General features: G+C 41.0%; 1 protein-coding gene across 1 annotated transcript in view; it reads left to right on the top strand.

Annotated features, from left to right (window-relative positions):
* CATSPERB (catsper channel auxiliary subunit beta) overlaps positions 1 to 5,731 on the top strand; it is a 70,564-nt gene extending 64,833 nt beyond the window's left edge. The window contains exons 24-26 of the mRNA XM_090272120.1: positions 661 to 761; positions 2,146 to 2,220; positions 5,467 to 5,731. Coding sequence (XP_090128246.1) covers positions 661 to 761; positions 2,146 to 2,220; positions 5,467 to 5,625 — 335 coding nt within the window. The 3' untranslated portion in view covers positions 5,626 to 5,731. The remainder of the gene's footprint in view (positions 1 to 660; positions 762 to 2,145; positions 2,221 to 5,466) is intronic.
* Positions 5,732 to 20,635: the final 14,904 nt, after the last annotated feature.

Here is a 20,635-nt window from a genome sequence, read left to right as displayed (position 1 = left end):
TTTCTGTGGTGTGCTGTTACCGACTTTTGAGTACTGATTGTTAAACCTTCAAGCATTTTGCACACTGGTTGTTAAACCATTGGTAGCTGGAAATCAGCCATGATGAGAGTGTTTACACCGTGGGAACTGGCAGATGCTACCATCAGAGCTTCTTTTCCCCCTTCAGACCCTGTACACCATTACACCACTGCAATTTCTAACCCCCTCACTACACCTCTGGGTTTAGAAAGAATAAGAAAGGCAGGAGTAACTGATCACTTTTTGGGGAAAAGGTTTTAGTGATCCTATTGTGGCACTTCTCTGCCACCTTATTTAACTTGACTTAACGACCACCGAGGTGGTCCTAAAATTATCTCATTGCCAAAGACAGAAAGTATGTGCAGGTCAGGACTGGTCATGAGCATGGAGCTAGAAGGAATTAAGGTAGTCAGAGGTCTTGTCTTTTTTGACGATGCCCCTGAGAAGAGGCAATGTGAGTTATGAGGCCTAATCTCCTCTAAATGTATCCTCCACCAAGTCAAGCAGAACTAAAAATATAGGATGGCTTAGTCATGTCATGGAGTGGAATCTTTCATTGTACCTTAATGTATGTAATAAGTTATATACAAAATGATTTTAAAAAGCATACATATGCTTAAAATATACTTCATGTACTTTTAGAACACACCATACCAGAAAATGTAAAAAAACTGAAAAAGTACTTAGAATCTATTCTTCATGTTCCAGTGTATAATCCTGCAGGCCTCAACTTAAGCATAAAGGTAAGCAGGCAGTGTTTTTGTTATTCCTGTTTTGAGTTGAGATAAAATGTATATGTATAAACTAAGATTGGTTTTAGTTTTAAAGTATAGGTATCCACGAATGGCGGAAATAGCATTCTTAAAGTACGAGGTCTGTCAGAAGGCATCCAGCCATGTACTATGAAAAACAGAGACATATATTGAAGAAGGTACAAGATACAAGAAACATTGTACATAGGACAAGGATGCCTCAGTCCCCTTCAAAGTAGGCACCTTGGGACCTCACACAGTTCTCCCAATTGCCATCAGCTGCCCCATCATATTTTCCTGCATCTCATCAGTGGTCTGAAATCTCTTCCCTTTTAAAGGTGATTTTAGTTTTGGGAAAAGCCAGAAGTCACAGGGTGCCAAATCTGGGCTGCATAGGGGCTGAATCACCTGGGTGATTTGATGTTTCACCAAAAAACTCTGCATGAGACATGACGCATGAGCAGGTGCATTGTCATGATGAAGCTGCCAATCACCAGTTGCCCAAAGCTGCAGCCTTCTGAATCATCCAAATAGTTTTCACAGAGGAATGTTCAAGCTTAAAGCAAAATTTCATGCAGATTCATTACTCACTCAGTCATTTTGAATGTGACAGCCACACAGTACACACGCTCACTCAGCAATGTCTACGGCCCCCACTGACTAGTACAGTGAAGTCGACATTGTCCACACATGTGCACCCCAGTCCACTCTCCTTGGCTGCCAGGTTACATCAATGTCATGCAAAACATTCTTGTTATATTAACGATGGCTGGACTTTTTCCGGACAGACGTCATATATGGAGAGTTTATTTTTCCTCCACTTCCTTCAATGTTATTATTTCTAAAGGTATCTGAAAGTTGAATTTAGCATTAACTTAACTATTTTTTGAGGTGATAGGCAAGACAAATACATTATCCATCAAAGTGGAGCAGAAAGGGTGTTTCCAAAAGTCAAGGGCAATGGGCTGGCTCTTCACTTGCATGTACACAGACGCATCTTCTGGTCCCAGCTGCCCATCAGAACACATGGAGTTGATATGATCTAGGTAATTGTTGAGAAAGCCAGTGAAAGTTAGGGGACATATCAAAACCATGAGTATGTGGACTAACCCCACGTATGCATGAAGCTCTGTTAGGTTTCATATTTGTTTCTCCATGCTACCTATAAAGTGCAGTATCAGCTCTCAAATCTTTGTTTCAAACTCATGTCCTTCTCCCTCCATTTTCGCTTTGAAATGTACAGTATATTCCCAGAGCCTTTAGGTGATTGGAATTGTAACGCAACATCCATAGGGAAAGTGGCCCCAGTGTCTATTTTTACTTAAAGCAGCATACAAGCCTGCGTTGCTAATCACCAGGTCTGTTTTTTCCACAGGGCTCTGAGCTCTTCCACTTCAGAGTGTCCGTCGTTCCGGGGGTCACCTTTTGTAACCTGGTTGAAGAATTCCAGGTACGGTGAATGCACAGGTATCACATGCGGCGAGGGCTGGGGAAATAAAGTCCAAAAGACACGGGGGAGTTAAAAAGAGCAGAATTCGTGTGATGGACAAGGCTCAGCGACAGGGGATCTCGAAGAATGGTGGTGACGTTGTCAGTGATGAGGCATTCAGGGCGCATGACAGGTGGCAGGGCCCGCATTTATTTTCATTCACGCTCCACTTTCCATATTTAGCTCGGTCTTCTGACTTTACATGCTCTTCCTCTCACTCTCACCTTCCCCCAGACACACGTGTCTGTAACACTGCAGTTTCCAGTGTTAGTCTGCGCCTTTGGTTAGGTGCGCTATCATAGTAAAGTCTTAAATACTACAAAAGCTAACGAGATCTAAAGAACTTGGAACCAAATAAGTCTCCCCAAATCAGCCCATGATGCGCAGTGGCTCATTTTTACTAATTTATATAATGACATCTGCTGCCTATGGGAAATGGGAAGGAAAGAGGATCTGCTTAAATTGATTGATGACTCATTCATTGTGAAACACCGATACCACATTATGAATAATAAAATCAATCTGCTCCCACCTCCTTCCCTTTTGCTCCCCTGGCCCTGCCCCAAGGCCGGCCCAGAATGGATCTCATAACTGCGCTGCTGGGAGGACGTGGCAGCGGGGCGGACGCCTAAGACCCTGCGAGAAAACCCACGCACCAGATAGAGGGATTAGGAAAGGAGGCTCCTGACCCAGGAAAAGCGTCAGAGGACATCCCCATTGTTTTTCTCTCTCTTTCCTCATATCTTTGTTCCCAAAGCAGCCCAGTTTCAGGGAACAGCACAGGGAGCTAAAATTTTCATAGACTCTCAGCTCTCTTCCCAGAGCACTTGGGAAAGGGCTTCCAGACATAGAAAGTGGAGGTAGGGGGGAGTCACTAAGAGAAGAGAGCTGGAGAAGGAGATTCCTAATTCTGAACGTGAACTAGCACAGGTACCAAGCAGCACACGATCAGAACACACCGAAAGAAGCATAGCAAAGGCTTCAAAAATAAAATGATAATATGAACACCGCTTAAGTTCCAGGATAACCCCTGAGTGGCATGGGAACCCGGAAGACGCAACAGCATAGCAGAGGCTTTGAACCTGGACCTGACATTGGAGCCACCCCCCGCAGAAGGGGAAGCGCGTCCTGTGGTCTCAGCTCAGCCAGTGTCACTGACTGCTAAAACAAGCAGAAAATCAGCATTTGCCAGAGAATTCTTAACAGAAACCAGAGTCTCACAACATAATATCTTAAAAGTTCAGGATACAATCCAAAATTACGCAACATACCAAAATCTAAGAAAATATCATCAATTCTGAAGGGGAAAGACAATTGGCAAATAACAACAAATGGACTTATCAGACAGATATTCTAAACAAGTTATTATAGCCATGTGCCATTTTCATATAAATGGAAAGGGAGATATTTTAAGCAAAAATAGAGGCTCTATAAAAAATAAGCAGAAGTTTTAGAGCTGAAAATAGGATGTTTAAAAATTTTTAAGTCACTGGCTGGACTCAGTAGCAGAATGGATATAGCAGAGAAAAAAAATGCATTTGGAAGTAAATTAGTAGAAATCTAACCTGAAGAAAAAGATTTTTAAAAGAATAGCCTCAGGGACCTACGTGACAATATCTAAAGCTCTAACATTTATGTCACCAGAGTCCATGAAGGAGAGGAAAAAGAGATTGGTGCAAATATATATATTTGAAGAAATAAAGGCTGAAAATTTGGTGAAGACATATATTTACATATTCAAGAAGCTTAATGAATATAAAAATCAAAGATAAAGAAAAATATCTCAAAGGCATCTAGAGAAAAATAACACACTGTATAAGGGAACACCAATTTGAATGACTGCTGATTTCTCGTCAGAAACCAAAGAAGCGAAAAGAAAGTTGTGTAACATCTTTAATGTGCTGGGGTGAGGTTGGGGAGAGAGGAGAAAGGACTGTCAATCCAGGATTGTATAACTCGTGAAAATATCCTTCAGGAACCAACGAAAAATAAAGAAAATCCACTGTAGATAAAACTTTTCTCTAAAAAAATAAACAAAAAACTTAAGGAAGTTCTTCAGGCTAAAAAGAAGTATCAACAAAGGAAAAGTAATTTTCAAGAATGAAGGAAAAACTATAGAAATGAATAAAAGTAAAAAGGAAGCAATTGCACAGTTAAGGAAGAGAATCATTAAGAAATAATTTTTAAAAAGTGTCAATAGCTTATTTATATGAAGTGAGGTAATAACTCTCACAGTAGCAGTGTTGAAAGTGGAATAGAAATACTGAATCTGAAAGGAATCGTCAAAGAATTGATAGCATATAGGGACCGTGTCTAAGAAAACAGACACCTCCTTGGGTCACTGGGAGGGTGGTGGCACATTTAGCTTGAGTTAGACACTGATCCATCCTTTTTCTTACCACTTAGCGTCTGCCCACGTTCCCCGCTATTCTATTCCCATTCAACTCCACTTTCTTCTACCTCAAAAGATGGTCTTGCTTCCTGCTTCCCTGAGAAGACGCGAGCCACTAGGCTTGAACCACCTTTGTCTCCATATGCCCCTCCTTGTCCATGTCACATAAACGGCACCCATCTTTGTCCAGACTCTCAGAGAAAAGGACACCTCTGTGCCTCTCTGTCAATAGTCCTATCTCTGCTCCAGAAACTCGTTTTACTAATTATCCATTCAGGCAGAGAAACCATTCTGAACACAGAGAAATTGTCCTATGTCAACACCTATAGAGAGGATTCTTTAAAGAGAGGATAGCTTGAAAAAGCACATGCTTAATCCCTCTTACCTGGATGTCCCTTCCTCTCCTTTTCTTCAAACCCACGTCTTTTTCAAGATCCTGCTCAGGAAGCGCCTCCCCTGAAATCTGGAGCCGTTAGGCACGCTCTTACCCATTCCCACCCCACTGGGCCCATTCCTCCAGGACTGAATGCAGGGTGCTTTCCTGCCACCAAATGTCCTATCTGCCTCCCTCTGCCCCTGAGGAGGCGGGATAAAGGCATAGGATAATAAGGGGGATTCTTATTCCCTGTCTAGTGTGTGGAAATTGTTACCAAATCATCAAGAGACTGTTCCTGAGCTTTGTGGAGGCTGAATATGTCTGGGCAGAATTTTGCTAAATGATTATTAGTATCCCCACCATGTGGGAATTGTATCAAGTTAAGGGTTTTGAATGACTGGATTCAGAAAGCTTAAAGACTTTGCTTTTTCTGTTGCAGATTTATGTCGACAAGGTACCGCTGCCATTTCCAGGACACACGCTTATTGCCATCGCAACTGCTGTGGTGCTGGGGGGCTTAATTTTTATAGCGTTTATGTTTCAGATACGTAATATCCACCCATGGAATGAGTGCCTAAAATTCATTAGAAGAAACTAAATGAACTTATCTAATACCAGTGCCAGCCGGCCGGCTTATCAGTGAAATCCGAATAGTGAACACAGGATTATCCTAATTTTCTCTTTATTTCCTGGTTTTATTAGATAATTCCTATAACAATATATTTAAATGTGAATATAAAGTCTAGATAAAATACTACAGAATTGCCATTATAACTCAAATTGCTATTTGTCAATATATGTACCATTCTATTCTTTTATTTTATTTAAAATTGTTATGCCAATTCTTCTATGAGGAATTTTACCTTGGGGTTCTTAGAAGAATATAAAATGATAACCATCTCTGCGTGAGTTAGGTTTTGTGTATTTTTTAGCTTTTACTGAGTGAAGCCCCTTCTGTGGGACCTGGATGCCTGCGCCTTGCTCTTTTCATTAGGAGCATGAGAGCGTGGTCCTGCCAGGAGAGGCAGTTGGTGGAGGGGGGCTAATCTGCAGGTGCGCTTTCAGAGAATTAAAGTTGGAGCTATCTAGGTTTCTCAGGGCAACTTCAAAGCAGATGGTAGTACCCAGAGAGGGACATGTGACCCCACCCCATTGTGGGGGTGTTGGAAAAGCAGGGCATCTGGGCGAGGTATTTCTCCATGTAGCATGTAGAATTCCAAAGATGCGCTTCTGTGTGCACTGGCAGAGCACCTGTCCCCAAGTCACCAGAAGATAGCCAGTCCATCCCTAGATTGTAACTCTCCTGGAAAAACTCAGGAGCAGCAACACATTGCTTTGACCACAGAAGACCAACCGAAGCACCCAGCCCTGAAGGGCCCAGTTCTGAGAGCTGATAAGTCATGGTTGTGCCATATAACGTAGAAGTTCTTTTGAGAGCTCTGGGAGCAAGGTGGGTCCAAGAATCAGACTCTCGAGCCAGACAGCTCCAGGTTGCCACTTCCTTGTTGCCTGGCGTGGCACAGAAATGGGACAGGGTTTACCTTAGTCAATCCAATCCCTTAGAACCCCAGCTTACAGCCTTGGCTGAAGACAGTATCATGATGGCAATGAATTGAGAGCATGTTATATTCTTCCATTTCTGATCAAACATCTCAAAGCTCCCAGCCTATAAAGATTTCCCCAGAGATGTGACGATGAAATGAACACATTTCTATAACTTGCAATTCTATGATGTAACTCTTTTCTATTCTGATTATACTTAACACCCTCCCGTTTATTTTCAGTCATAATCCACCATTCAACTAAGAGTAGGGGTATATTCTCTGAAGGAATAATTGAGATGATATCTGGTTGGAGTGTTCAGTCAGTTTTTAACAGCAGTAGCAACCCTCAAACCTCAGCTCGCAGTGGCTCGTGACAACAAGCATGCGTTTCTTGCTCACTGGTCTGTGGTTTGGCCATGGCGGCCCTGCCCCAGGCAGGGGTGCCCCACATGTTTGTCCTCTGGAACACAGGCTGGAGAGCCGGAGTCACCTGGCAGCTCTTCTCACGGTCTAGGACCAGGCACGGGAGACCCAGCCAACCCACCCGTGCACCGTGCCTGCTCACATTCCATCGGCCCAACTGAGCCACGTGGCCAAGCCCAGCACCAGTGGGATGGGGATGTACAGTGGTCTCAGCTCTAGGCCACGGGCAATGGAAGCTTCCCTCAGGAGGGTCCCCCAAAATAATTCTGACCAAGACTATTTTGTCTAGACCAATAATTTTGAAATTTGAGTTTCTCAGCACCATCAAAAGCAACCATCTAAACCTGAAGAACCAACGTTCCTCTCTCGTAGTCAACTACAGGGGTACCTCGGCGCCCCTCATTGATGCGTTCGGGAACTGATGATGAGTGCCGAAACCGACGAGCGCCAAACCTGATGAGTGACAAAGCCTTTTCTCTTGTGGGGCGGCGTCAAGACTCATAAAAGTCCTAGTAAATTCAACGGTTCCTGAGCAAGTGCTAAGTGCTGAAACACTCTTTTCTCATCAAAATGCAACGGAGTACAGGGTTTGGCAAGTTCTGAAGCCAACGAGTACCGAGGTAGGACTGTAATAGCCACCCCCTCCTCCCGGCTCACTCCCACCTCACATCAGGCCCAGGGGGCCCGGGACCCTGCCCCACCCCAGGAAGCCCCGGGCTGCAGCAGCAGGCATTCCTGGCCAGACGTTTTCACGCACTGCTGTTGCATGACTAAGCTCCACCCCGCCACAACTTCCATCTCTAGGTGTCTCGTTCAAGTTAAACATCCTCAGCAAGAACTGGATCATCAGATGATTATCCGTAGGTCGGTCAGCTATGGTCAGGGGACAGGGTCATGCAACTCAGAAGGGCTAGGTCTGAATTGCGTGGCCCTGTCGCCCGTTGTCCATAGGGACCATTCCCAGAGAAGAAGAAAAACATAGTTTTTCAGCTTGGCCTCCAATTGGCTGCAGCCTGTGGAGAGCAGAGGGGTGACTGAGAGGGACTTTGAAATTGGAAGCATGGGGCCAGCTGCAGGGCTCTGCCGAAGGGAGGGGGGAAGGGTGGCGGTTGGTGGACAAGGCTGGAAGCGGGGCAAGCATCCCTCCTTCCACCTCCAAACACAGTGGTGCGCTCACGCATCGGCCCCATCAATGCATCAGGCCATTTCACCTGCAGCTCCCAGGTGAGCCACTGTGGCCTGGAGGGGCTGGGGAGGGGTGCTGCCAGTCACCTCAGCTCAGCACCTGGGTTTGCCCCCCTCTCCCCTCCCCCACTGGTGTGAAGAGCAAATATTCAATGACTGACATGTGGTGTCATGAGCGCTGAGCTGGGCTACTGGTAGTCGCTGGCCAGTGTCATTGGAACCTCTGCCTGCCTTGGAGTTGGAAGCAGTGGAAGCAGGTCCCACGGACCACAGCTTAGCCAGCAGCTCTTCCCTGTCACCCCCCTCTCCTGCCAGCCTGCCCCTCCCCTGCCTTTCCTTCTTTCGCTGTCCCCTGCCCTAAATACAAATGTAAACAGCCTTGTGAAGATCCTTCCACACCTTTCTTTCAGTTTACATATAGTCCTCCCTGCCAAGCCATCATAATTCAGCAGAATGACCGTGCAAAGATTGATTCTGGAAGTAAGGAAATGAATGCTTCTGGGCTCTGCTTTCGATGGTCAGGTGCCCGTCCCATGTGAATAAAAGAAATACTATAATATCTGTTAGATTGACCCTAACTCTTCCAATGTTCACTTCAGGTCAAAGACCTTGACTTCAACGTTTTTAGGAGGATCTATGCATTTAAACCTTCTCACAAAGTGGCTTCCGCCCACCACAACTTCCGTCTCATAGAAATGTTCCAGTTTACCCTCAACCTCAAATCAGTTTTAACAAGTACTTCTCAGCACTTGGGATTCGTGGCGCAAACCAAAGAATCCAGACAACAGTCATTGCTTGTGAAGAGTTGCTTAGTTAAGTTCCATGAATAAATTTTGGTTAGTTCCACATTCAAAACAGGGCTATTCTCATGCATAATTTTTCATTGTTACCCCATTCTAGTTAAAAGATAATTGGCAACATGGGAATACCTCAAAAACCATGAGAAACACAGACAAAAATCTGATATTTAGACCTATAAATTGTTAGCATTTTGGTAAAACTGTAGGGTAACAACAGTAATGCTAGAAAGGCCTTTCATTTTGATGACAGCCAACTTTATCCCATTTGTGGCCACTAAGACCCTCCTTTCAGGAATGGCAAATGTTTTTCCCTCTTCAGTATTGATCCAACAAATACACTCGCATATCTAGAGTATCAAAGTAGCAGCCAGTGGTCCTTAGGGGCATCCTCGCGCTGTGCTCCTCGTGCTATGTGGTACGCCAGTGTCTGGATGAGGGAGGCCTCTTCTCTGACCCTGGAGAGGTTATTACCTAATTGTACTGACTGTGGGCTTTTGGACATGTTGAAGTAAAGGTCTCTTTTTCCTTTTTCTTTTAAGATTTTAAATTTTCTTTTTAGAGAGAGGGGAGAGGAGGGAGAAAGAGGGAGAGAAACATCGATGTGTGAGAGATACATCCTTTGGTTGCCTCTAGCACACCCCCAGCTGGTGACCTGGCCTGCAACCCAGGCATGTGCCCTGACTGGGAATCAAACCAGTGACCTTGGTTCATAGGCTGGAGCTCCATCCATTGAGCCACACCAGCTAGGGCAAGGTTTGTTTTTCTGATGGAAAAGTACTTTTCTGGCAGAGAAAAGTTATAACCACAGTCTTTCTGCCTTCCAGACTTGTAATTTGACCTTCCTTGAACATTCTTGCATTCCTAGAATAAACCCTACTTGATCATGATGTTTTATTTTTCTAATACACTGTTGAGTCTGGCTAACTAATTATTTATTCTGGACTTTGACGCTGTGAATGTAACTGAAATGAGCCTATAATTTTCTTTTCTGGTACGGTCTGTGTCTGGTTTTGGCATAAAAGTAGTTCAATCGTAAAGTGAGTTTGGCAGCTCTCCTTCTTCTCTTTTATGGAAGTGTTCACTTAGGGCATGGATTGTCTGTTCCAGAAAGATTTTATAAACTCACTGGGAAAAATATCGATAGTAGGCCTCACTGGGCTTTACTCCTCTTTATACTTTATCCAACCTCCTGGGTTTACTTATTTATCATTTTACTGAGCACTCTATTTTTCATTCTTATTTTCTACCCCAGTTCCTTCTAAAAACAGTTCTTCTCTTGGTCTTCCAGCTCATTACTTTCTTCTTCGGTTATCAATTTGATCACTCATTCCCATAAATTGAGTTTCTTGACTTGATATTGTTCACTTATTTGACAAATATTTATTAAGTGTCAGGTGCTGTTCTGGGCATCCACCAATCTGGACAGACCTTTACCAAGGATAAGGAGCAGATTTTCTCCCTCCTCCAATTGCTCTTTTTCCCTCGATGGTAGAAGTGACATTTTGTTTCTTAGCTGACCCCCTGTTTTTTATTAGAACAGGAATGCTTATTTGTGGTACTTCTGTTTTCAATTTTATTTTTATTCTATATCAAATATGCCTCTTTTTTCCTAATACAATCATATATAGTTTAGCATTGAGATGCTCATATTCTTTCACTTTAGCGTTTAGAAATAGCATATACATCGTGAAGCAGCAAAACTTTCTAATAGTTTTAATTTGGTAGAGATAATTTTCTTTTTGTTTTCTTTCCTAATTTAAGAGCCTGAGTCTCTATTCATTCACTCACATTTGTTCATTCATAATACATGAATATATAATATTTGTTTGTTTAGCACATTCTGTGTCCCAGACCACACGCTAGGTGATGGGGCTGTAAAGATGCAGAGAACATGTTCTCTTCCCTTATAGAACCTGGGATTCTACTAGGGGGCAAGAACGGGTGAGTTTAACCAAAAATATTCAGGCGTGGTGCAACCACAAAGACGTGATTATCAACATGAATAATGTAAAGGAAAGAAGGATTTAAAAGGAGTCTGGGTAGGGGGAGGGACTTGCCCGATCTATAATTGCCAGGGAGTGGTGTGCGTGCGAGGCGGGTCTTGATATGAAGAAGGGAGGGTATATCACGAGAAGAGTATATCATTATTGTCATTGCTTTTGCTTTTTCCCTGTGGCGTTTTTTTTTTTTTTTTTCAGATTGTGGCTATATTTTCTACATTTTGAAGAATGCTTGGACCTTGCTAACTCTCCTAAAGATAAAGACGCTCATAGGTTGATAAGCGCTTCCATCCATGGTAATGCTGACCATCCTCATGGTCCTCTTGCTCGTTTTTATCAAAATGATAAAAAAAACCCACCAACTTTATACAGACCAGAAGAGTAGTGCTTGCAATTTGATTTATTTACTTTTTAACATTTTATTTAAATGGGTGCCATTAAGATTGGGAACACTTTTTCCTTGATGTGTTCATGATAATGCTACCTGATTGACTGGTATTCCATGAGGAAAAAAAAATTCAACAATACCATTAAAAATGATTTGTGTTACTTCTCTTATAACTAGGTTATAGTTTAAATGTTAATAATACATGTATTGGGATTTATTTTTGATTAAATGGTTTTGAATGAAATTTTGAAGTTGATAAAAAATTAACTGGTTTTAATACTTTGCAATGTTAAACTTAAAAAATTTCAAACTAAATACTTTCATGAAAGTATACTAACAAAGTATCATATCACCTCACTTCCTAATACTATAGATATTTCAGTTTGTTCTTCTCAAAAAGTTTTAAATTCAGCATCTCTGTATAGATCAACAGAGATTAGTTTCAAATAAAAATTTTATTAAGTAAAATTAAATAATCTTTCAAATGGTAAAGGAAATGATGATAGTTTTAGAAGTTGACTTAGCTATAAAGGAGCAACAGGGAACAGAAAACTTTGGATATACGGTATTAAATTTGTCAGAATTTTACTCAGAATGAAAGGCAATGTGGCCAAGAACAATAATATGGAATAGAATCATTTGGAGTGATTGGAAGTTCTGAGACACGCAGAATGTTGACATTCAAATCTAATGAGAATAGGCAAAGATTGGAAACATGATAATATCGAGTATTAATGAGAACAGCTGTTTGAATGTAGGTCGGTAGAATATGAAGGAAGATCATTTGGCAGTATATGTTATAAGCTCTAGATACATTCATACCGTTTGTCTCGGTAGCTCCACTTTAATGAAACAGCCTTAACTAAACACTAAGCTTTAGGGAGAAGCAAGGCTGATATCAACCACCCAGCACAAACACCTACCTAATCAAAAGATTCGCTGTTTGTAAACCACCACGTTTCTCATACTGATGCATATGTATGAGCCAAGTGTCAGCCTGCATATGAGGCTGTTCCCACAGGATTGCTGATAATGGTAATCAATTAGAACCCACTTAAATGGACAACGATGGGAAATTGGTTAAATTCGTTTTGATACATCCATATGGTAGAATACAAGTGAAGTCAGGTTTTTAAGGAAAAATGACATAATAAACTTGTCTTAATGCAAAGTGAAGGAACAAAATACTATATATTGTATTATCCAAATATACAATCCAATCCAAGTTTTATTTAAAACATACAAACTGATAAAATAGACCGCAAAATTACCAACAGTTATTTGTAGGGTAAGAAAATAACAGCTGCTTCCAATTTTTAAAATTTTGTAAATGTTCACAACGAACTTGTACTTATTTTAGAAAAGACAAATGTATTTAACAATATTATGAAAAGAGATACTTTTCATCTTTTGTGTTTTCTCTAGGGAACCAGACCATTTGGAGATATTGATGATGAAAGAACCGTGATTCCTGGGTACAGTGACTCCTGGTTATCAAGTTTCTTTATTACTGAAATTAGGGATAAGCAGAAAGCTCTGGTACTTGCCACAATGCCTAACAGAGCGCCAGCTGCAAAGATCTTTCCACCGAAAACTTGACTCTTATGTGACTTCAGATGTCAAAATGGCATTAAATTGTTGGTTCATTCCAGGAAATGTCAGCATTGGATTCAAAAGACTGTTCTACAGAAGGAAGTGGTCTGAAGTATATTGATCTGGGATCATTTCAGGATTTCATCTTTAAAACCATCCCTACTAGTCAAGGTAAGCTTGATACCTGTACTGTCTTTCACACCTACCCCAACTTTATTCAAAAATTATATTTACTATATTTACTAGGTACACAATGAAATTTGGTTGGTTTTCCATTAGTTCTAGCAGTTAAAATTCTTTCTGAGAGGTCATTTTTCTTTTTTTCTTGAATTTTTGATATAAAAGTGCTAGTATTATTTTCATACATAGGTGACTTTTCAAAAAGTTTTATTGAAATATAACTTATATGCCATAACATTGACCTGCTTAAAGACTATGGGTTCGGTTACTTTTAGCATATTTAGAGACTTAGTCGACCATCACCATGATCTAAGTTTAGAATATGTCATCATTTCCAAAAGAACCCTATCGCCCCCATTAGCCAATCTCCCATCCGTACTTCAAGCCCTGCGCCACTTTCTGTCTCTAGAGAGTCGCTCTTTCTGGACATTTCATATACATTGAGTCACCCAGGATGTGACCTTTTGAGACTTACTTCTTTCACTTAGCATATTGTTTTCAAGTTCATCTATGTTGTACCACAAGTCAGTACTTCATTTCTTTTATTGTTCAGTCATGTTCTTATATTATGGACATACCACATTTTGTTTATCCATTCATCACTCGATGGATATTTGGGTTGCTTCGACCTTTAGGCTCTTCTCAATAAGCTGCTATAAATATTCACATCCAAGTCTTCGTGTGGGCATATGCTTTCATTTCTCTTGAGTAGGTACTGAGTAGTGGAATTGCTGAGTCATAGAGTAACTCTAGATTTAGAATTTTGAGCACCTGCCAAATTGTTTTTCAAAGTGGTTACACTGTTTTTACACTCTCAAATGCAAGGCAAAGGGCTCCAGTTTCCCCACATCCTCACCAACATTTCCTCTTGTCTGTCTTTTTTATCACAGACATCCTAATGGGTATGAAGTGGCATCTCAGGGCAATTTTCATCTGCATTTGCCTAATGCCTATGATGTTGAGAGTCTTTTCACGTGCTTTTTAACCACTTGTATAATCTTTTTTGTAAAGATGTCTATTTGTTGAAAAGACTATTCTTTTAGTTGATTTTTTAATAGTAAAATTTATTATATACGTCTCCATTATTTAAAAAAATGTAAATATTTGGATAACTTAAAAAATATAGAAAAGAATAAAGAAAAGACAACTACTTTTTACTGTTCAAAAGTATGTGCATATGTATATTTGACTTAACTTACACGGTATTGTGCCATAAATTTTATTGCTTCTTTTATCACTCAATATTTTGCTTTGTGTACAACCAGTCCATTGCTTCTGACTGGCGCATAGTAATTCATATTATAAATATGCATTTACCACATTTTATCCACTTCACCAATGATGAGACCCTAGCCTGCTTCCAATTTCCCTGACCAGGAACATCGCTACCTCAACAAGCATCACAGCACGTGTTACCTGAAGGGCACCAGTGGACATCTCCCTGACATGTATACCTAGAAGTGCACTTGCTGGGTCAAAGAGAATTCACATTCTTAATTTCCTCCAAATGATAGTTTCTAGAATGTCCTTACCAGTTGGTACTTTCATCAAAACTGCAAGAGTTTCCATGTACCCCATCTTATCTAACACTTAGCAACAAACTTTTATTTTTTTTGTCTTCTAGAGGGTATAACATGGTATCTATTGTTTCAAAGTGATCACTGGTAAGTTTGAGCCTTCTTCATATACTTGTTCGCTGTTCAGGCTTCCCTCTCTGTTTATTGTCTACTACCAAATTTTCTGTTGAATATAGTTATTGCTTTCCTCAGTAATTTTCTTGAACCCCTTAAATATTGAGTGGTTTTCACTGTTTTGATCATAACTGACAATAGAAAGTATATTTTACATCACAACCAACACATATACTTTATATAATACATTAATGTATTACATAAAGGTTATACACGAATATATTATTAATTATAGTATATATTGATTATATCAATAATATATAATTATATATTAAATATGTGAATAATTATACATTGCTCTGTATTAATATACTATATATGCATATGTAACTACATATTCCCAACCAATATACATATACATTTTTAAATTTACATTTGTATTTACATAATATAAACAAAAGTTAGATGAGTGTATTTCTCTAATACTTGGTATGCACCATTCTCTTCTACTTTATTGCTTTAAATGTTGATCATGACCCACTTAGTTGAATTTATTACTCAACAATAGTCTACAAAGGATAGTCTAAAACTAATTGTCCTTGATATAATCCCTGATCAGTTAGAGATTTGCAAACATCTCCCAGTCTGTCATATCGATTAATTTTGCAGATGGGTACATTATTTATCAGAAATTGTTAATTTTCATGAAATCTTTATCCATTATTTGAGACTTAGGAAATTTTACTCCACTTCTGGTTCATGTATGTATTCTCCTACATTTTCTTCAATTCAATTTAAAGTTTTACATTTTGAATTTAGGTAATTTCCATCTGAGAGACCCACCTTTTTAATTTACTATAAGTTGGTGATTCAGCTTTATTGCCCAGTACTATCAATTAATTTTTTAACCATTCCTTTGTAATATCTTATATCAAATTCCCACAAAACATGGATATATTTCTCTTTCTTGGTCCACTTGTTGGTTTTCCACTAATACTCCATTGTTTGATCAATTTTTCATGTAATGTATGTCAAAGATAAAAATCAAACAAGTAGAGATTGACTTTTTTTTAATGCATCTGGGGAGCAACCAAGATCCAAAGATCAGTGTCTCAGGGGGTGGTTTTGCCTTAGACTTTTATAGGAAAGAGTATAGAAGTTGCAGAGGAGGTGATTTGTAGTCAGGGTTGTTTTTCAAGCAGGAAAAGTCTCCATCAGTTATGTGAACAGGAAATATTTTTCTCTGTGGTTAGCTAGTGTCAGAGGACAAACAGTTCTAATGTTAGCAAACCAGTCATGAGACAAAGATTGGGAACTTGGAGGGTCAGTATCTGGCCTTGTCAGTAGGTTCTGGCAAAAGGGGAAAGGTCTGTGATTGGCCTTGTCGTGCCCCTCGTATTCCAGACAAATACCATCTGTCTTAGAGCATTCTTAGGAATTAGAGTAATTTCTGTGGGACTTCGGTCAAGATTCAGTGAAATTGTCCATAGGGTTACCCGTTTCTTATTGGCGTTCTCCTTGGAGCAATCACTGAACCACTGGTTGAGCTCTGATGGTGGTCTGAAGCTGAGACAGGGTTCTCTGCAGACAAGGCATTTAATTAGGAAGTTCCTTATAAGACAAAGCAGAAAACTGATTATTAGAGGACGTATTAAGGAGTAAAAGCAAGACTCCAGACCAGCAGGAGCCAGCCCAGTGGATCCCAGGAAATTGGTGTGGAGAGGTCCTTCAATGGTGGGGTCAGGGCTGTGGTGGCAATACAGTGAATTCCTCAGTTAGCATCTCAAATGTCCTTGCTTATGATGCAGATCCAGAGAGGTTTAGGGGAACAAATATGCTAAAACTGGGGCCTTGAATGTTTGTAGGTAAATGAAGAATAGGGAATATGGAACGAAGGGGCAGAAATAAAAAGGTAAAAGGAAGGCACAGCCCAATAAAGTCCTGAAATTAATGAACAACAAAAAATAAAATAATGATGAGAAGTATATAAAGGTAACTATGGATGGGACTAGACAGGAGACTCCTAGGGAATCATGTTCCAGTATCATGAGTAGAAGCTGACTGCCTTGTGATGTTACCTACTTGTTCTGAAATTCATGTCTCATGTTATTATATGCTGCAGGAAGCTCTCCAAAGAGCCTTCATTTAAAGTCTTCTGTTGGGGCAAATTTCCCCAAATTCAAAATCACACTTGTATTTTTAAAATTGTGAAACATGAATACAAGGTTGATTCCTGATAGGTGTGCAATGGTATGAATGTTTAGGAAGACAATCTAATGTTCCTCCCAGCTGGAATCAAGATTGGTCTTCTGGTGGTATCTTTTTTAGGAGTCTTGCTCTTCAACCTGAGGATAAGGGCTGAGGTGGGATGTCTGGGGTAGAGGCAGATTTGAACTATCGGTAATAAGTATGAATGTACTGAATAAGACCTTGGCAGGTCTTATGAATACATATTGGATCAGATTTGAATCTCCCATCCTCCAGCAAGTGTAAGGCATCCTCATTGGCCTGACAGCAATTCTTTTATAAAGAGATAATCAACATTAAGAGGAGAGTGAGGATCGAAGGACCATCAGGGCCAAGGGCAAGACTTCCGGTCGAGTCAGGCTGAGTTCTGCAGAGTTTGGCTTCTGAGAACACCATTGGCCCATTCTGTTCTTTGAGAAGTGAAGCTGGTGAGGGTGATACAGCTTTTGAGAGAGTGGAACTGCTCACTGACTATCCCGAATAACCTCAGCAAGAAAGTGAGTTCCTCCATCACTAGAGAGGAACAAAGCAGATGCCTTAGTGAGAAAAATTCCTTCTAGCGGCAGCTTAGCTGGAGTTGTGGCAGTTGCCCATTTGCAGGGAAAAGCTTCCAAGTGTTCTTTTTAGACTGCAGATTATGGTTAGAACATTTTTGTACCCATGAGACTTTGGGAGTTTAATCAAATCTGTTTGCCAGGGGAGAAAGGGATTGAAGGAGCTGGCCAGTATCCTAGCTCCACCTTTACATTTTTACCAGGATAACATTTCTTTCTTTCTTCCTTTCTTTCTTTTTTCTTGTTTGCTTAGTTGGATTTTAATTTTTTATATTCAGTTGTTGATAGGTGTGAGTTTGTTGTCATTTTAATGTTCATAATTTTGGCCTTTTTCTTAAATAAGTCCCTTTGACATTTCATATAATATCTTAATGATGATGAACTCCTTTAGCTTTACCCTGTCTGGAAAGCACTTTATCTGCCCTTCCATGCTAAATGATAGCTTTGCTGGGTAGAGTAATCTTGGTTGTAAGTCCTTGCTTTTCATCACCTTGAATACTTCTTGCCAGTCCCTTCTTGCCTGCAAAGTTCCTTCTGAGAAATCAGCTGATAGTCCTATAGGCACCCCTTTGTAGGTAACTCTCTGCTTTTCTCTTGCTGCTTTTAAGATTCTCTCTTTATCTTTAACCGTTGGCATTTTAACGATGATGTGTCTTGGTGTGGTCCTTTTTGGGCCTAGCTTTTTTGGGTCTCTCTGTGCTTCCTGGGCTTATATGTCTATTTCCTTAACCAAATTTGGGTAGTTTTCCTTCATTATTTTCTCACATAAATTTTCAATTTCTTGCTCTTCCTCTTCTCCTTCTGGCACCCCTATGGTTCAGATGTTGGCACATTTAAAATTGTTCCAGAAGTTCCTAAGCCTCTCCTCATTTTTTACAATTCTTGTTTCTTCATTCTGTACTGATTAACTGTTTTTTCTTCCTTATGTTCTAAATCATTGATTTAAACCTTGGTTTCCTTCCCTTCACCATTGGTTTTGTGTGGGTTTTCCTTCATTTCATTTAGCATAGCCTTCACTTATTCCCTTATGCATCTACCATACTTAAGCATATCTGTCAAGTCTGTGAGCATGTTTATCACCAGTGTTTGGAACTCTGCATCTATTAGGTTGGCTATACCCTCATTACTTAGTTTTCCCACTGGAACCTTGATCTGTTCCCCCTTTTGGGCCTTACTTCTCTGTCTCCTCATCCTGACAGGCTCCTGTGTTTGTTTGCCTCTGTATCTTAGGCAGAGCTGTCATTCCTGTTACGTTTGTAAAGGGCAGAGTGTTAGGTATTCGTCAGTAGAAGGCAACCCATTTCACTACGTTGTGGAGCTGTATCTGGGGGAGGTGTCTGAGAGGGAACAATGCCGCTTGCTCAGCACTTGCCCCTGTTCCAGGCACTTCTCCCACTTTCATATGGAACTGCTGCCTCTTTAGCTGTTGCCCTGGCTGTTGTTCCCAGAGTGGGTGGGTCTGCAGATGTTCTAGGACCATGGGGGCCCTTCAAACAAGCAGGCTTTGCTGAGAGACTGGCAGTTTCTGCCTCCGCCCCAACCCCCACTGGTTTGCACAGTCAGACGCAATGAGGGTTTTTTTTCCCTGGTGCTGGGACTGTGAGCTGTGTGGTCTGGTCAGGAGCTGGGAACACTCCCCAGGTGTCCCTCCCCACTTTTTAAAACGTGTGACTGCGCTTTCCACTGTCCTGATGCTTCCACTGCTGCCACCACCGCCGCCACCACCACACCACGTCCTCTCTGCGCCAGCTCTGCCCCTCCTATCTGTCTGGATGAGTATTTCTTCTTTATATCTTTGTTTGTTGGACTTCCATGCAGCTCGATTTTCTGGAACTTCTGGTTGTCTCTAGTCTAGTTTTGAGGTAGTTGTAGTCCTTCTTAGTTGTGGAGGGAGATGCAGTGTGTTTGTCTACGTCTCCATCATGGCTGGAAGTCAGGATAACATTTCTGGCAGATGGGACATATTGAGGTTACCTGTTACAAGTGAGTGCTTAAGCTAGAAGAAATCTGGGTTAGACTGTTCTGTTTCTTGTTCACAAGCTCACATTGGCCAATACCCTCTGGCAGTGGCTTCTTTACTGGGAGTAGGGGATGTTACCAGGACTGGATATGGGCACTAAGAGCCCCTTGTGACAGAAACCTGAAATTATAGATAGGAAATGTTGGAGGGCTTATTTCTATTTTTAGAGGAGGTTGTAGTAAACTTGAAAGGCTTTATTTCTACTCTGAGAGATCCAGTCTCCTGGACTTGGCCTGTAAGTGGAGCAACAAGTCCAGAGGGAGTCAAGTATCTTAGTCAACGTAATGGGTACTTGTCTTAGTCTGTTTGCGCTGCTGTAACAGAAGACCATAGATGGGTGGCTTATTTCTCACAGTTCTAGAAGCTGAGAAGGCCAAGATCAAGGCGCTGGCAGACTTGGTATCAGTGAGAGCCTGCTTCCTGGTTCATAGACAGCCACTTTTTAGCTGTGTACTCATGTGGTGGAAGGGATGAGGGAGTCCTCTGGGGTCTCTTTTACAAGGGCACTAATTTCATTTATGGTTGATAATCACCTTTTAAAGGCTCCACCTTCTAACATCAACACAATGGGGGTTAATAATCAACATATGAATTTTGAGGGAAGAGAAATGTTCAGTCTATAGCAGTACATAAGGGACCTAAAGGAGTTTCGGCACAGATAAGTTAGATGGCCAATGAGAGAGTCAAGGGCAAAGGTACAAGGCACAGAATAAGGAGCTGGAGGTTGAAGCCCTGAGGAGAGCAAATACTGAAACTGGAAAGTAAACATCTTCCAAGGTTTACTGGGTAGTGGACCTAAACAGGAAAATGATGGGAACAAAAGGTGATGGGCATTTTCATTAACTCAGCTGTGGTGATGTTTTACTGGTGTATACATTTGTCAAAACTTAGCAAATTATACACTCTATATATGTGCATTTTCTACCCTGGCTGGTTTGGCTCAGTGGATTGAGCGTCGACCTGCGAGCTAAGTGTCGCTGGTTCGATCTTCCAGTCAGGGCACATCAGAGAAGGAAAACTCTGATTCCAAAAAACCTCCGCTG

Source organism: Furipterus horrens, unplaced genomic scaffold, assembly GCF_987537825.1.
Source record: "Furipterus horrens unplaced genomic scaffold, mFurHor1.1.pri manual_scaffold_3, whole genome shotgun sequence".
In the NCBI taxonomy this organism is placed as follows: Eukaryota; Metazoa; Chordata; class Mammalia; order Chiroptera; family Furipteridae; genus Furipterus; species Furipterus horrens.
This window is presented reverse-complemented; position numbering and strand designations above follow the sequence as displayed.